This window comes from Zingiber officinale, chromosome 5A, assembly GCF_018446385.1.
Source record: "Zingiber officinale cultivar Zhangliang chromosome 5A, Zo_v1.1, whole genome shotgun sequence".
In the NCBI taxonomy this organism is placed as follows: Eukaryota; Viridiplantae; Streptophyta; class Magnoliopsida; order Zingiberales; family Zingiberaceae; genus Zingiber; species Zingiber officinale.
The window spans coordinates 144,796,372-144,813,674 of record NC_055994.1 but is presented as its reverse complement, the minus strand read 5'-3'; the positions used below and the strand labels follow the sequence as shown (position 1 = coordinate 144,813,674).

The 17,303-nt window shown below is 37.1% G+C and overlaps 2 protein-coding genes across 2 annotated transcripts; one reads left to right on the top strand and one right to left on the bottom strand.

The window, feature by feature from the left end:
• The first annotated feature begins 4,104 nt into the window (after positions 1–4,104).
• LOC121983345 (GEM-like protein 5) lies at positions 4,105–5,140 on the top strand. The gene is made up of 3 exons (XM_042536279.1): positions 4,105–4,378; positions 4,466–4,740; positions 4,823–5,140. The coding sequence occupies exons 1-3, from the start codon at positions 4,105–4,107 to the stop codon at positions 5,054–5,056; spliced, it is 783 nt and encodes a 260-aa protein (XP_042392213.1). The 3' UTR covers positions 5,057–5,140.
• Positions 5,141–11,736: 6,596 nt separating this feature from the next.
• Positions 11,737–16,843, bottom strand: LOC121980131. Its single transcript, XM_042532096.1, has 2 exons — positions 12,095–16,843; positions 11,737–11,981 (listed from the first exon to the last, which is right to left on the bottom strand). The coding sequence occupies exons 1-2, from the start codon at positions 16,841–16,843 to the stop codon at positions 11,934–11,936; spliced, it is 4,797 nt and encodes a 1,598-aa protein (XP_042388030.1). The 3' UTR covers positions 11,737–11,933.
• Positions 16,844–17,303: the final 460 nt, after the last annotated feature.

The window sequence follows — 17,303 nt, the reverse complement described above, 5'->3', positions numbered from 1 at the left end:
ATGCACCGAGCCCGTCGGCTCGCTCCCCGTGTCGTCCTTCCCGTTAGTCGCGTCTTCCGCTCGACTTCCTGTGTTCCTAAGCTCCTGCACACTTAGACACAAGGGTTAGACAAAACAGGACCTAACTTAACTTGTTTGATCAGATCAAAACACCTTGGGGTTCCAACAGAAACCACCGAAGACTCTACTGGTCCAGTCAGTCGGACTTGCAGCCTCCTTTTACTAAACTTGAGGTAGAGACTTGTGATGCAATGATAAAGGGGGGCCCACCTGGCACGGGTCAATTGCCGAGGTGGAGGTCAAAGTCAAGATGGTCAACGCCAGAGTGTCAAAATATTCGCATACAGTGTCCGAGCGGAGGTCGACTACAACGGCCGGTCGAGGCAATCATTGTCCGATCGGCAAGAGACTACAAGGACCGGTCGGGTTAATCAGTGTCTGAGCAGGCCAACTGTCCAACTCGGAATAATACAGCAAGACATCTAGATGCTTATTACAGAGCGGCAGGACACTGAGTAGACCGAAGAGTTTGTCCGAGTGGGAAGGACAAGCTACTATGCCCAGTCACCGCAAGAAAGAACAACTGAGGTCGACAAAGTGGAGGAGTCCCGGTCGAGCGGTTATCCCGCTCGACCAAGTAGCTGGACCATTGTTATCTCTCTAGGGCTGACAGAGAGAAGGAGTTCCAGCCAAACGTCTACCCCATTCGACCAAGCAACGGGATCATTGTTATATCTCTTGATATCCTTTTGGGAGATAGTCTTGTTGACACGAGGTATGGTCAACAGGCGGATCGTACTGTGGAAGCTTCTACTGTCTTGTCAGAGATATGCATGTCCTGTTAAGGTATAGTGTCAAAGGTATTTTCTGACAGATTTTTTCATATGACACATTGGAGAACGTATCCATACCTTGAGGAGCGTGCATATCACCCACTTGAGATCTACATAAAGGGGGTCCAAGGACCGACGAAGGTATGTGTTATTCACTGTTTGCACTTGCGTTACTATTACTCCGCTTTCTTTTACACTTCCGGTAACAGACTTGAGCACCGGAGGGCCAACGCCGGGGAGCACTTCCTTGACTCGGCACTAATATTGCTTGTTTTCCAAAGTGGGATGCGGTGTATATCCAATCAATGCAACAGCCACATCGCCAACTTTCCACCCTCCTGTTTTCGAATAGGATCATAGTCCATTAATATTAATGAATCGCATTATTGGATCTACAATAATCCTTTATATGCAATTAAATATTAAACAACTTAATTAAAATTTAATTTCTTTATTGATAATTAGTTGTGTATGTGTTAATCAAGTGTAAATTGAGATTTCTCATCCAAGCTTAATATAAATATTTTTAACTCATCAACTAACCTAATATTAACAAATTGACTCAAATCATTACAATTATCTCCTGGCCTTGGGTTTCCATCCAACACTTTCTCTATTCTCTTCTCTCCCCATGTTTTATTTTTTATAATTTAGGTATTCAACTTCGAATCGTGACCTAGACTCACAAAATTTTCATCGTCAAATAAATCTGAAAGTATGAACGGTGAACTATTTAACAGTCGACTATATGAGCTTCCATCGAGCACTCTCTTTATTCTCTTCTCTCCCCATGTTTTATTTTTTATAATTTTGGTATTCAACTTTCGAATCGTGACCCGTGCTCACACAAGTTTTTCATCATCAAATAAATCTAGAAGTGTGAATGGCGGACTATTTGACAGTAGACTATAAATTAATTATTTAATTTATCTCTCTTCATATAATTTAGGGACTAGATGTGAGAGGCATTTGGACTAAGGATAACTATGAGGAGCCTTTGAGATTAGCTTATAATCTTATATCTTGAATTTATTTATGATAGCTATTTATTTATTATAGTTTGATTAATCAGTTTTGATTTGTTTAAAAAATTATTTAAAGCAAAATTATATTGTAATTACTAACGAAGTACGTCATTTATTTACTATAGTTTTATTAATTTTTAAAAAATAATTTAAAGTTTAAAATTATAGTAGATGGAGAAATTCAAGTAGGTGTTTGATAGAGGAGGTCATAAGTGATTGAATTTTTAATAGTGGGAGAAATGCAAGTAGGTGAAGAGTAATCAAATATTTGACGGTTGAAAATCCTGATAGAATATCGAACAGACAAGGAAGACCTAGAGGTGAGGCTTTTTGGCAACAAGAAAAATCTTAAAGCAAAGTCTCATGGCAAATGAGAAAAAAAAAAATCAAAGGTAACACCTTTTAGTTAAAAAAAAATCCTTCTTTAGTGAGGTGTGAGAATCTATGAATAATCTATATTTTGGATTTGAGGTAAATACTAGATCATAGTTTTGTTGTAGGTGATGATCTAGTTGGCTAGAGGTTTAGTCGATTAGAAAGTCAATTGAATTCCCATCATTAGTGGGAACCATATTGTTTTAGATGACTTTTGTGATCAGACCAATATTTGATTAAAATCAAATTGAGTAAATTGAAGTATCCATTGCCAAGCAAAAGCTTACATGATTGTGAAAACAGTAGATTAAAAATAGGGCCAGTTGACTAGACTTGTGTAAAACAAACTTTGGAATCTTTTTGAAGACCATATTGTTTTAGCTCCGAGCGGCACACCAATGCTTTGGTGAAGAAAGGGAAGAAGCCAAACAAAGTGCTCTTGTCCACTGCCGGAGGTCGTCGTTACTAATCTCCGATGAAACCTCTGTTAGTTATTAGGCGCGCCAAGTGTGTACATTTAGTTTCATGTGGCAAAAGGTGATTCGTTCGTCCCCAGTATCCCCGTCAACCCGTCCCTAGGTCAACACGGAGAAGGTAAATCACGGGTGACTACTAGCCATTAGTGCAAATGACCAAGACATGGGGAAGGTTATGCTCGGTCAAGCCGAATTTCGACCCCAAGACCTCATGTGACAATACCCCATATCTTAACCATCGCACCGCCCCGAGAGGACGTATACATTTAGTTAGAACAATATGACGCGTGTTCAAAGTCATAAATTACAAAGATGTTGCACTTTGAGGATTTTGTATTCCTTATGTGGTGACGCCACTCTTCTTGGAGTATGGAAGAGGATATCCTAGAGAAAAATCCACTATTAATCGAATAAAATGGATAACAATCGGAGCTGGATATTAATTAAGATTATTTTCAGATAAAGAATATATAGAGGGACTTTAGATAAATAAAAAATTACATGCACATAAAATTTTATTTGTTTCAATTTTCACATGCAAATATTATTATCTAATTATCCCTCATATATTTTTAGTACAAAAAATCCAAAAATAAGTATAATTCCTCTTAAAGTTAACACTTTATTTTAGAATCGAGTATATTTTCTATATTTTCTATTAAATTGAGCATGATTTTTTTTTTCTATTTTAATATAATTTCTCTTAAATTTAATATTATTTAAAGAAAATCTAGTATATTTTCTATCCAATTAAGTATCATTTAAAGAAAATCTAATATATTTTTTATACAATTAAGTATCATTTAACGAAAATCTAATATATTCGAGTATATTTTCTATTAAAATTATCCTTCATATTTTTTATGTAAAAATAATTTAAAAATGAATATAATTCTATTAAATTCAGTACTTTAAATTAGAATCGAATATATTTTTTTATTAAATTGAGTACGATTTATTTTTTTTATTTAATATAATTCTTTCTAAATTTAATATCAGGTGGAAAAAAAATGATATTTAATTTAATAAAAATATATTATATTCTAATTTAATGTATATTTTATTGGAGTATGAAAATAAAGATTTATTTTAATAAAAATTATATATAAAATTATATTTATCAATGAGAATTACATGCAAATTTTCCGTACTTTATTTAACAAAGGATTAAGAGCCGATATTTGATACGGTTCTCGTTCTCGCCACGTCTGTTGGCGAGCCAAAGCGTCGCCCATCGCCGACACGCGCACTGACAAGATCGAACGTTGCGGGCTAAGCACCTTCCCGATGAATCATCCATTCTCTCTATAAAAATTCAATCGTCCGACTTTTCTTGCATCAGGAACCACTGTCTTTGATTGCCTCCGGCGAGCGGCATCCTTTTTTTTCTTGTCCATGGAGAAGGACGCCAAGGTAGTAGACGTTGACGCCGCAGAGCAGGCCAAGTGGGGGACCAGGCAGATGCGCCCGCCGGCGGCGCCTGCGGCGCACCCGGAGAACCAGAGAGCCGCACTGTGGACGCTGCGAGGCGACGACAAGCGTCCCCCCTACGTGCTCGACTTCGAGCCGGTGAGCCGGCTGGCCGGCAGCCCCATGGAGAGCATCCTCGACTGCTTCAATTCCTGGGCCAAGAAGGCCGAGGACCTCGCGCACAACATCTGGCACAACTGTAATCGATCGAATCTATACGATTATCTGTTTTTTTTTAATGAATTTTCCGGTGATTGATACGATCTGTGTCGTGTTTGATTCGCAGTGAAGGCGGCGCCTTCGATGACAGAGGCGGCGATGTGGAAGCTCAGCCTCTCCGCGAAAGCCTTCACTGAGGGTGGATTCGAGTCGCTGTACCGGCGGGCCTTCCACACCGACCCCAACGAACGGCTCAAAAAAACCTTCGCCTGCTACCTCTCCACCGCCGCCGGGCCCGTCGCCGGGACCCTGTACATCTCCACTGCCAACGTCGCCTTCTGCAGTGACCGGCCCCTGTCCTTCCGGGCGCCTTCCGGTCAGGAAACCTGGAGCTACTACAAGGTTTATTATACGAATCTATCGATCGATCAGTAGCTTAATTAATCTTCATCAAATGAACTGGATTAATTCTTTATCGTTGCAGGTGATGATCCCGCTGGGGAAGATAGCGAACGTGAGTCCGACGACGTCGGGCGGGAACCCGGAGCAGAAGTTCATACACGTAGTGACGGTGGATGGGCACGAGTTCTGGTTCATGGGCTTCGTCAACTTCGAGAAGGCGGCGGGGCATCTGCTGAAAGCGGTGGTGGACTACGCGGCGGCGGCGACGGCGGGTGGAGCTCAGCAGCCTGGGATCGCGCAGAGCGTCGGCGTTTAGATCATCAAATCGATCTGTGTAATTGCATGTGTTCCATCCAGTTGGCTTTGTTGGATGTGAATTCGGTCTGTTCATTGTTGCTGTGGCGTGAGTTTGTATGCTTGTATTGCAGTAATTAATGAAGCAGAACAGAGCATCATCAGTTATAGACAGTAATGCTATTGACAGGATCAAATCACTCAGTTCTTTAGATTCAAATCACTCTGTTCTTAAGATTCAAATTTAGTGCTGAGCGTAAGAATTGTGATACATCAATCAACTAAAAGATGTATCAACATCAATAATAAGTTAAAAGATGCATCAACAACATGATCTAACTATCAACCTTCAAAGCAATATAGAATCGAAATAATAGCTAGCGAAGATTAAAGCAATATAGAAAATTAAAATAATAGCTAGTGGAATTCGGCTATTGTGGCAATTATGGTAAAAGGTGAAACGCATGTGACGGACAGGGTATAATACGGGGATAGGAGATTTTTTTCCGAGCTGCCTCGAGGATCGATCCTGCGATCTCATTGTGGCAACATCCGCCACATACCATCCTGCGATCTCATTGTGGCAACATCCGCCATATACCGACTCGGATGACCCGCGAGGTCTAATGAAATTCGACTATTGCTTCTTGTAATAGTGGATGATGGTAATTCATATTTCTTCTCAATGGAGAAGAGAGGTCAATTAAATCTATCCTATAGAGACTATTCATCTTAAAATTTATCATTAACAGTTCATTAATAATTCATCTTAAAATTTATCATTAACAGTTCATTAATAATGAATAACCCTTTATATGCAATTAAATATTAGATAACTTAATTGGGGTTTAGTTTTTTTATTGACAATTAATTGTGTATGTGTCAATTAAATGTAAGTTGAAATTAACCTCATCCATGTAGACTTAATTAAATATAATCCACCTATATACTTAATCCTACATTAAATCCTTCTCATCCAAGCTTAATATAAATATTTTTAACTCATCAACTAACCTAATATTAACAAATTGACTCTAAAAGTAATACAATTATCTTCTGCCCTTGAACTTTCATCGTGCGCTCTCTATTCTCTTCTCTCCCCATATTTTATTTTTTATAATTTAGATATTCAACTTTCGAATCGTGACCCAGGCCCACATAAGTTTTTATCATAAAATAAATTTAGAAGTGTGAACGGCGGATTATTTGATAATCAACTATATGAGTTTCCATCGAGTACTCTCTTTATTCTCTTCTCTCTCCATATTTTATTTTTTATAATTTAGGTGTTCAACTTTCGAATCGTAACCTGAGCTCACACAAGTTTTTCATCGTCAAATAAATCTGGAAGTATGAATGGCGGACTATTTGACAGTCGACTATAAATTGATTATATAATTTATCTTTCTTTATATAATTTAGGGACAAGATGTGAAAGACATTTAGAATAAGCATAGCTATGAGGAGCCTTTGTGATGAGCTGATAATGTTACATCTTGAATTTATTAATGATAGTTATTTATTTATTATAGTTTGATTAATTAATTTTAATTTGTTTAAAAAATTATTTAAAGTAAAATTATATTGTAATTACTAACGAAGCATATATGTCATTTATTTACTATAGTTTTATTAATTTTTAAAAAATAATTTAAAGTTTAAAATTATAGTAGATGGAGAAATGCTATAGAGGAGGTCATAAGTGATTGAATTTTTAATAGTAGGAGAAATGCAAGTAGGTGAAGAGTGTTGAAAATCCTGATAGAATATCAAACAGACAAGGAAGACCTAGAGGTGAGGCTTTTTGGCAACAAGAAAAATCTTAAAGCAAAATCTCTTGGCAAATGAGAAAAAAAAACAAAGGTAATACCTTTTAGTTAAAAAATCCTTCTTAGTGAGGTGTGAGAATCTATGAATAATCTATATTTTGGATTTAAGGTAAATACTAGATCATAGTTTTGTTGTAGGTGATGATCTAGTTGGCTAGAGGTTTAGTCGATTAGAAAGTCAATTGAATTCCCATCATTAGTGGGAACCATATTGTTTTAGATGACTTTTGTGATCAGGCCAATAGTTGATTAAAATCAAATTGAGTAAATTGAAGTATCCATTGCCAAGCAAAAGCTTACATGATTATGAAAACAGTAGATTAAAAATAGGGCCAGTTGACTAGACTTGTGTAAAACAATAGTTTGGAATCTTTTTGAAGACTATAAATAAATGGACAAAGGGAGCTCCTCATGGCTGGTAGAAAAGTTTGAGAGGAAGCTAAAGAAAGTGCTTTACATCCAATCTTGCCCTTATTTTCTAATCTTAGTACATAGTAATAAGTTTTTTCACCTTCAGAAAGAGAAAAGATAATGAAAGTTCGCGAGGTGATTTTACGCATAAGTTGCGGGAGTAGGAACTTAGAAGTTTATGGGAAATTCCTACTAAAATCTATGACGAGTCAAATTGGGAAGACGGTGATGGACTAGCGATCGAAGGAGCTATTACCAAAATAACCTTTATGCTTGTTGATCATTATCTAGCAATGAACTCTTCGATTCAATTATCTGATATTTCTGGTCACAGAGTTTAGAGTTTGACATGACAATGGGAGCTACGCATCAGATAGCACTCTTAAGCTACTATATGATTTCTAAATGTTCAAATGTGTCATCAGGTCGTCTCCAGATTATGTGAAAGGAGGTTAATCCAAGTTATTCACACTCTTTCTTCTTATAGATTCCTCATAAGCATTTTTCTTTGGTGTGATTACAATATCTTATTAAGCATTGATTATACTATCTTATTATCAACTTATTCTTCCTCTTTATATTTGTTGCCAATGGCTCTCGTGCAATATGTTCTCTCTTGCATCTAAAATATAAAAACATAATTCATAACGATTGATGATGTAGTGAGAACTACAATGCTAAAAGTACTCCATACCATTTTGAATGACTTTTGATATTCGTGATCTCTCTTCCATTTAGGCTTCTCCTTATGTTAGGAATAACTACATATGCAATACCGACGATATAAAATTTGAATACCGAAATTGGAAGAGTTGCGGTCTAGCATTAGCAATAAGAGCCACTTAGATTAGCCAAGGAGACTGCCCATCCACCACTTGGAAGAGTAATATATCCTCTAATTTTGCTTACCAATCAATGCAAGCTCTTCAAAAGAGATTGTAGGCAAGTCATCCTTGGCTAACAAAGCAAGATCTTATCCTTATGTAAGACCTCTCTTCCACTCTACTCATCTCTCCGTGTGATGGTTTCGATCGTTCAAAGTTGGCACGTATTTATAGCTAGTTAGCGATTAGCAATGATTTTCCGAGATATACAATTTTTGATTTCGCGAAATCTGTCGGTGGCTTGCTTTTCTTTCATGTTTTATCATGTAGAATATATTCTACACCCTTTTTGAAAGATAAATTGCAAAATATGCTTTCAAATTGTGTCAAACTTTTCTCTTTAAAGGTAAAAAGGCCGTCCACTCGATCTTGTTAAAGATCTTGACAAAGCTCCAGAAGGCTTTTGTGTATCTTTCAATAGAACTCCAATGGAAGGTACTCTACTTCTAAGTGTTTTTGACCTCTAGCGGCCATTATTCCATTCTACATAAAGTCCATTCCTCCGCCACCAAGCGATGTGTTTCTTTGTCGATTGTGTATGGGTTGACCTTGGTTGAGGATTTCAAGTGATGGCGATTTAAAATTATATTCTTGGCTTCTCCAATCAAAAAGCTTTTATGTCGCTATTTATTTCCACTATTTCTTCTTATTTTCTTCTAGATATAGTTAAGCATTAGATCCTTTGTGAGGGGGTTCTTGAGATATCATACTCAAGTGGTCATACATACTCGGTGTATTTTCCACTTTGTTATCATCTTGCGAAAGGAACTTCGTAACATGTAATACTCGCGCGTGAAATGGTTCTACGCGGAAGAAAAATGTAGGATTCTAAAATTGAAAACAAACGAGCAATGCTAACACAATTTGTATAATAGACTCGTAAGGAGAGTTATAACTCAAAAAATGTCATTATCACGTAGAGAAATCATGTACAAAAAGCTTTTCTATTACAATAGAAATATAAAACGGTTAGTCTCTTATACAACTAAACTTTTCTTTTGTATAAATAAACTTTTATATAAAGACTATAAATAAAGACAATAAAAATAAGATCGGAGCTATCAAATTATTATAGAGTGATGACCTCCCTTCGCCCCTCTATTTTGAGCCTTCAAAATTAACTTGGATAAGCATTAACTAGCTCTTTTACTTAATTCTAGTCGACTTGCTAGCTAGTTGACTGGAATTTTGATCTCATAAATCTTGGTCTTGTCTATCAATTGTTACAATCAACTCGAAACCAATTAATTGATTCAAGTGAATAAGATTCACTCAAATAGTCTAATTTTCAAATTCGAACTATTGACAAGTCAACTGCCAATCGACTTAAAACATTCCATTCAACTGAATTCACTTTTAGTCTACTCAACTCGAAACAAAACCTTTCTAGGAGTTGAGTATTTACGTTAAGCCGGCCTTTTTCCTCGTAACAATCTAACGATCATACTTTTCATCCTACGCTATTACTTGACATTTTGGATAGGAACAATCTCAATCATATTAAGAAAACCTCATTGCTAATCGATACCAAACCTGCTTCATTAGCATTTTGCACGACAAAACAACCTATATAGAAAACCCAAGTCTGGTTATGTTCAACCTCATCCATTGGATCTATAACTTCCTCTAAAGAACAAATCGAATTCAATCACATTTGGTTGTTGAAGTAACTAATGGTCTTACCCTCGAAAAGAAAGACAATAGCTGCTCCATTACTTCCTCTTTCAATGAAACAACGCGCCGCACAGTATGATACCACCAAACATACTATCAACTGATATCCTACATATATCAAATTGGGTCAGTTGCCATATAATTTGTCTGAAACTTTCTTCAACCTCTCAGAAACATCCTGTTGTTCAGTACCACACTTAAATGAGTTTACCTCTTTACAGACCTTATAGTAAGGTTCCATGCTTCTACCGATTAGGCCCCAAAAAAATATACTTGACAATCTATGGTAAGTAGAACTTGCATTTCTTAAACTAAGAAGCATGATTCATATCCATGTTTGTGAGAATGTGATTGAATCTAGAAAAAGAATCGAAAAAACAACATAGCATTTCATATCCATGTTTGTGTTCCACCATTTGATCAATTCTAGACAATCAAAAATAGTACTTCTAGTAGAACGTGCTTAAGTCAATGGAAACCATGCACATATGTGTTTTTTCCATTCTGTCTCTTTGCCATAACATCTTCGAACTTGATAGTCAAACCAGCAAGGCATCATAATGATCTAAACTAATTTTGTCCAACTCCTCTATTGAGTACACTGAATCCTAACTATACTCAAGCTCTACGTATAAAACAAACTAGGAAGGTTTTTTTCGCAATAGAAACTTATTAATATTTCCTCTCAGTGTAGACCTTCGATTTCTCAAACTATATGCTTCTAAACTGGCTCTCGAACTTGTTCCTTCTCTCTTTTGGATCATAAACTTGCGCAGATATCCCTTCCTAATTAACTTGTCAATCTGAAACTTTAGGCCAATGCACTTCTTTTTTGCCGTGCCCATGTTTCAAGTTATATTGCAAGTAGTTCATCCTATCTTTCTTATGGAAATGGAATGCCATCTTCTTGTCTAATTCCTTGAGACAATTTTTTGAAGCTCTACTATCTACAAGAGCATTCTTCTTACTAGAAACAATAATCTTAGCAAACGCGAAACCCTTTTAATTATTGCTTGATATTTGATTGCTTCATAAGAGTGTTGAGGTAGTGTAGGAGCCCGGGCTTTGATTCTTCCCCCATTTGCTCCTCTCGTTTCACAAATGCAACTAGCTTTGTCCTGAATATAACTTAATCACTGTGGTCATTTGCATAGGGAACAAGGTTGTGGCTCTCAAGTCTTGCGTTGGTAATTAGCCTTGGAATTTTCGTTGCTTGGGTGCTACTTCTTTTAGGACATACATTGCTATATTTCTTGTTATAGTATCTTTCTACATTGTTGTGGTTCGAGGGAAATGTTTTGAAACTTGAGGAGCTATCATTAGGTAGGACTTCGACTTTTCGGCTTCACTATAGTCATGGCTCACTTATGTTAACTCCTCCACTCGCTTGAAGTATGCAAGTGTTCTTCGACTTGCTTGATAGGCGTGAGATTTTTACACGAGATGGACTTCATAACTAGTGAAGTAAGAGTTGGCAAGCTCTCATATCCTAGAGCGGTCATGTTTCCTTAACACGAGTTGTCATGCCCATCGATAATTGCTCATGGGCATGTTGGACACCAAACTAGGTTCTAACCACAAGTTCCTTTCTTGTATAGGTGAACTATATTATTGATATCGTAATTCATTATACTATGAAGCAAAATTAATATTGTAAACCTAGAAACATAAGCAAACTAAACACTTAGCTAGGATAAGAGCTCGTTTATGATCAATTAGTATGAAACCCTATAAAACAAATAAGCTACAATATGTTTCTAATCTATCCATGATAAACAACTAAGATCATACACAAACTCGCCTTGTTAATGTTCATGAAGAAAATCCAAGCAGTGTTTTCATCAAGTTGAAGATTGCAAAATTGTGATGATAAGAATAAAAATATCAAGAACCTTCAGTAGTAGTTTTAAACTTCACAACTATTAACTAGTATTGCATGAATATTTTACTTAACATGCAAACTACTGAACTATCTCAAACAAAATTATATACTATAAATTACTGAAGGACTTAAAGAAACTTCATAACATGTGGCCAAAAGAATGATGGAAAGAAAAAAAGTAACATAAGGATTCCAAATAGCAGTGCAGTTGAGCATTAATTAGTAGTCGACTGTGGCAGTTTCTCCAGCTTCAATCTTTCCTGCATTCTGCACTATGTAAGAGAGAGTATATTAAGAATGAGTATATAAGAGAGTTTCAAACTCATGAGAAGACTTTACTAGATCAAAACAGGAATGTATTAGTAGAGAATAAATTGAACCGTTGTAGACGAAATAGATGATAGAAACTCTTCGTCTTCAGGAAACAACTGGAGATTTTTGGTCTTCAACAAGTAGTCCACTGCATCTTCCTCAAAGTCCAACAAGCAACCAAGCCTAATGAGCTCAGCAAGTGAAGCAATCTGGTCAGGCATTTCAGACAATAAGCCCTTTGCTATCAAATCAGCAAAATTTGTTGCATATTCAATGTTGTGTCTTTTTCGTTTCGTTCCACCTTCATCTCTTTGTAAGAATAACTTCGCCTTATCTTTTTCCCAACGGAACATTCTAGTAGCTTTTGAATCTAAAATTGTTCGAGAGGATAGTGTTAGCTTATAGCTAACTGTAATAGGCTCATCAATTTCCAAGACTTCTAAATCAAGCAAATATTTGACAAGGAGACGCCTTTCAGTAGCAATTATATCAAGAGAAGTATCGGAAAGAAAAGCAAGCACAATCCTCAGCAATCCATTGCTCGATATCAGAGATTTCTGATTGACTTCCCTAACACTAGCACCAGTGGTCCTGAACGACTCATCCTTTTCTACAGCCTCAGAAATTGATTGAACACCAATGCTGCTATAGATCTTGTTCATATTTGCTCTAGAAAGTGCAGGAGTGGTTACTTGAGGATACCAGACAAAGATTGTTCCAGAAACCTTGTCAAACAGTTCCTTCAGCAAGAGATCATCGGGAATGAATATGTCTTGTTTGTTGGAAAGAATGAGCTCATCATTACTTTCAACTGGTAATTTTGATATGCTTCCCAGCATAAGTTTCACTGAGTTGCTATTCCAGTGCTTCGCAATGAAGACCCAGAAAGCGGAGCATTGCTGCACCGTAAGGTGGTGTGCTGAAACTTCCCACGAGGACCAGAGCTTGCAGTAGTCATCGACGCATGGACTAAGCCGAACCCCAAAAACCCTTGAAAAGAATTCAAGAAGCTTTGGGTCATAGTATTTATCCAAAATGAAGAGTTGGGAACCAAACAGGTCAAGCTTATCATGTAGTATGCAACTGTTGGAGCTCACCCATTCTCCACCACCCCGTGGGATCCAAATCCACTCTGCAGCTTCATTATCTTCATTATCTTCATTATCAGGCTCCCATTTATGTTCATTCAAGAACAGGTATACTCTCGAGATTGTAGTAATATCAGAGTGACACTTAATATGAAGTGCTAGTAACAGGCATGCCTGAGAGGCATCCACAGATACACCAATTTCTTTAAGCTCCTTTTTATAAGATGAAAGCTCAGATCCGTAGAAGATGTCATCAATAAAGGGACCGTCTTTCCTTTGCAAACTCCACTTAGGATCAAACAGAATGCTCTCTTCTGGAAATCTGTAACCTAGAATTGTCTTTATCCATCTATTGTTCATCTTTTGCTTGAACTCCATTGGAAGAGACTCTGTGTTTTCCTTCAGATTGCGAATGGACTGAAATAAGGATATAATGCTAACTGGATTAATGACAGAAGGATCTCTTGGAAGGTTGATGCTCTCTATGACAAATTTAGCTCCCTCTTTGAATTCAACTATAACACCAAAGGCCTGGAGCTCATTTTTGAAATCATAGATCTCATCGGAGTAACCATAGAATTCAGAATTACCGTCAATAAGTGGAAGATTTGATATAGCTGAGATAGGCTCCCACTCCGGACTAAATAGGATGGAAGCTTTTGGAGATCTGAATCCAAGATTAGTATGCAACCATTCCTTCTCAAGGGAGAAAAGGGAAAGATCATGTGGGAATGTAATTTGCTTTTTGACAAACTGCCTATAACATGTTAACAATGCGAGAACATTTTTGTTTGTGATCAATGTTTTCTTTATAAGGAGATTCAGTCGAGAAGCAATAGCTTTTGAGAAGTCATCTCTGGTTACTGCTACTCCAATTCTCTTTAGCTCTGTCTGATATGACCTGATTCTACCGCCATACATTGGCTCATCTATTACCGGAATGTCGCTGACAACCTGAAGAAGACATTCCCATTCTAAAACAGCCAGAAAAGATTCACCTGGATTTTGATAGCCAAGCTGGGTCTTCAACCATTTAGTCGTCTGTGATAACTTTCTGATGAGATCATCAAGAATGTTAGCATTTTGTATGCATTCAAGTATGAAAATGGCAACATCAGCAGATACAGAGCTTGAAGGCATTTTGAAGTTATTAACCACAATCTGATAATTTTTGTTGAATCCACCTAAAACACCAAATAACTGCAGCTCGGTCTTATAATCAGCAATCTGCTCACCATAGAAAGAAGTGTCAATGAAGGGGAGATTACTGACATGTGAAGCAAGTGTCCATTCTGAATCAAGCAACAATATGGATTCTGATGCTAATCTGAAACCAACTGATGTTTTTAGCCATCTTGCAGTTTTGGTGCTCTGAATTAGATAGTCAGGGGACAAGCTTACCTCTCCCAAATATCTGACCAAATTGAGCAATGAAAAGACTTTTGCTCGGGTTAAGGCGGAATCAGCTGTTGCAGTCCTGATATGGCTACCAATATATTCTGATGCGTCCATAAAATCAAATCTGACTCCAATTTCTTTAAGTTCTTCAGTGTACTCTGTTATCTTTTCACCATAAAAATCTTTCAGGATTAATGGTATGTCAACAAGTGTTGATGCTACCTGAAGTAGTCTTCCCCAACCTGAGCTCGGCAAGAATGACTCAGAAGGTGGACTGTAACCAATTGATGTCTTCAACCAGCTTCCAGTTTTGATGCTGCTAAAAAAGATCTGCAGCTTACAATTAGTTCCACGAGATCTTATATTTCTAATCCATTCAAGTAACAAGAATGCATTGTCTCTTGTCAAAGGAGAGTAAACAGTTTTGAAAGCTGCATTTGGAGGATAAACTTGTGGAACATCAGAGGCCTTTCCGTTTTGTTGTAGGAACTTCAAAATCTGTCCTTCACATGTAACATTTCCTGCAAAATTTGCAGTTGCCAAATACTCCCTGCTCAGTACAAAATATTTGTCAGCCCTCCATGGATTTGAACCCATTAACATTATCCATTTGCCCATGCTGGCCGGCACAAGGACTTCTGTCTTTTCAAATATCACTTCTCCGTACTCATCTACTATTGGCAAGTGAGAGAACAATGTCTGTAAGCACCATTTGCTAGCATAATTATACTTATGAGAATGATATAGAAAATGAGTGAAGGCTATGACAAGCTTGCTCTTAGTTAGTGACTTGATCACAATTGACCCATAGTCATAAAGACTTAAACTCTGCAGCTTCACAGAATTCTTGAGCCAATCCATTACTCCTGATTTTGACGTTCTTAAAGACAATTGCATGGTTTGTGGCATAAAATATAGGTTTGAGACAGATATAAACTCCCTGTTCCAGTTGATAAGCCATGTGATGATCTCATCACCGTTGGCAATACATAGCTTCTGATAACCATTCGTTGCTTGTGATACACTTAACAAAGATATGCCGCCAGTGGCATCAATAAACCTTAACAGAGGTAAGTCCATAAAACAAGAGTTCCAATTCTGAGCAATGAAGTGTAGAAGTTCTACATAAATATCATCAGGCATTCCCTTTGGAAGATCAGAACCCTGAATGAATGATGCATACCATGATAGATCAACATAGTTCACTCCCAGAAATCCTAGTACATTATTATAGTCATCATTATCCAAGTAGGCATTTACTATATGACTTCCATTTGAATGCAGGTTAAGTATATCAACCCCAGACTTCTGTGCTTTGATTAAAACATGCCAAAATGAAGGAGCAAGCCTCTTAATTTCACTGGGCTTACAGAACATTTTTTGTGAGTTATTTAATTCACATGGTATTATACGCTCAGCAGTGATCTTTTCTTTAATGGATTGTCTCACAGGATCTAGCAACTTGATATGAGATTCCTCCACTGGTATGAAATTGAACAAGAAGGGAATGGAAAATGAGGGCGCCTCATGTGCTCCTTTAATTAGTGTAGTGAAAGCATTCATAAATGCAGAAGGTACACAGCTGAGAATTCCTTCGTTCCATGGGCTATTTAGCTGTATCGACTCCCTTGAAGAAACCAGAAGGAAATCTGCCTGGATTATAAATGGGAAACCAGTCTCCATGTCAGTAGGAAGAAAGGAATACACACCAGACTTTCGCATCCCGCGATTCAACCGCCTTCCAAAGGGAAAAGCCAGAGTAATAGCCCATTCATCAACTTCAGCCCTCTTCTTTGAAATGCATTGCTGTTTTACAGGGAACCTTTGCTTCCACATGTAGTAACAGCATTGTTCCTCATCTCCCTTGTCGCCCATTTGAGCAGTAAGATGGAGAGGGTATGATTCTGCATTGAAGTTCCTCCTCGTTTGGCAATTGTCTTCACCAGATATAAAGATCTTGCAGCCAGTATTACATGTTGAACCATCGCTATCTCCCCTAACAGATAGCTGCCTAATTTTTGAAAGAAAGAGTAGGACCTCGGGTTGTAAATTTAATAATTGTTGCTTCACAGCTGACTCTTTTTCAATCTTCAAAGGCAAGATTAAAACAGTTGTAGGAAGGCTTTTTGAAGGGCCATACAAATTTTTTATGTCAGAAAGGCTTGGATTCTCATCAACCCACTCAGGCACAATGTAGCCTAGGTTGCAATCAGGTGATGGTTCCTCATCGAAGCATATTTGGTACCCATTGCTGAAGATAAAGGGCTTACTGGATATCAGAAAGACACTTTTGAATCCTATGCCTACAAATTGATAAATACATACTATCATAGTTGAACTCTAAACACTAATTATTTAACTAGTATCGCCAAAAATGAAATAAATATGCTTATAAAGTTAATGTGAAATTGTATTCCAGATGCTCATCTAGTTCAACCATGAAGAAAGAAGATTATGATCTAACTTTACTGAATAGAACAAAGGTAATAATGATACACTCCCAACTTGGACTTGACACAAGAAAATATTTCTTTTAGTTAGCAATATGATTGTCATGAAAGACCTATATGGCTATATGAATTTCCCTCAAATTTTAGAATCACTCAAGATTAATAATTTAATGGCATATTATGACTTGGATTATTGTGGTTGTTTGACACGAACAGATGAAATGAAAAAATAAAATGTTAGAAATTCTATCATTAAAGTCCAAGATATACAAATCAGGAACAATAGAAAAAGATAATCCGTCAAATATTAGTTTTGTTGGTGCAATATCCCTCAGGTCAAG

What these genes read in the sequence shown, in the direction of transcription:
- LOC121983345 (XM_042536279.1), top strand. Translation starts at nt 4,105, where the DNA reads ATGGAGAAGGACGCCAAGGTAGTAGACGTTGACGCCGCAGAGCAGGCC. An exon ending in GCACAACATCTGGCACAACT is followed by an intron (nt 4,379 to 4,465) that starts GTAATCGATCGA and finishes TTTGATTCGCAG; the next exon opens with TGAAGGCGGCGCCTTCGATG. An exon ending in AAACCTGGAGCTACTACAAG is followed by an intron (nt 4,741 to 4,822) that starts GTTTATTATACG and finishes TTATCGTTGCAG; the next exon opens with GTGATGATCCCGCTGGGGAA.
- LOC121980131 (XM_042532096.1), bottom strand. Translation starts at nt 16,843, where the DNA reads ATGATAGTATGTATTTATCAATTTGTAGGCATAGGATTCAAAAGTGTC. An exon ending in CATCTATTTCGTCTACAACG is followed by an intron (nt 11,982 to 12,094) that starts GTTCAATTTATT and finishes TACATAGTGCAG; the next exon opens with AATGCAGGAAAGATTGAAGC.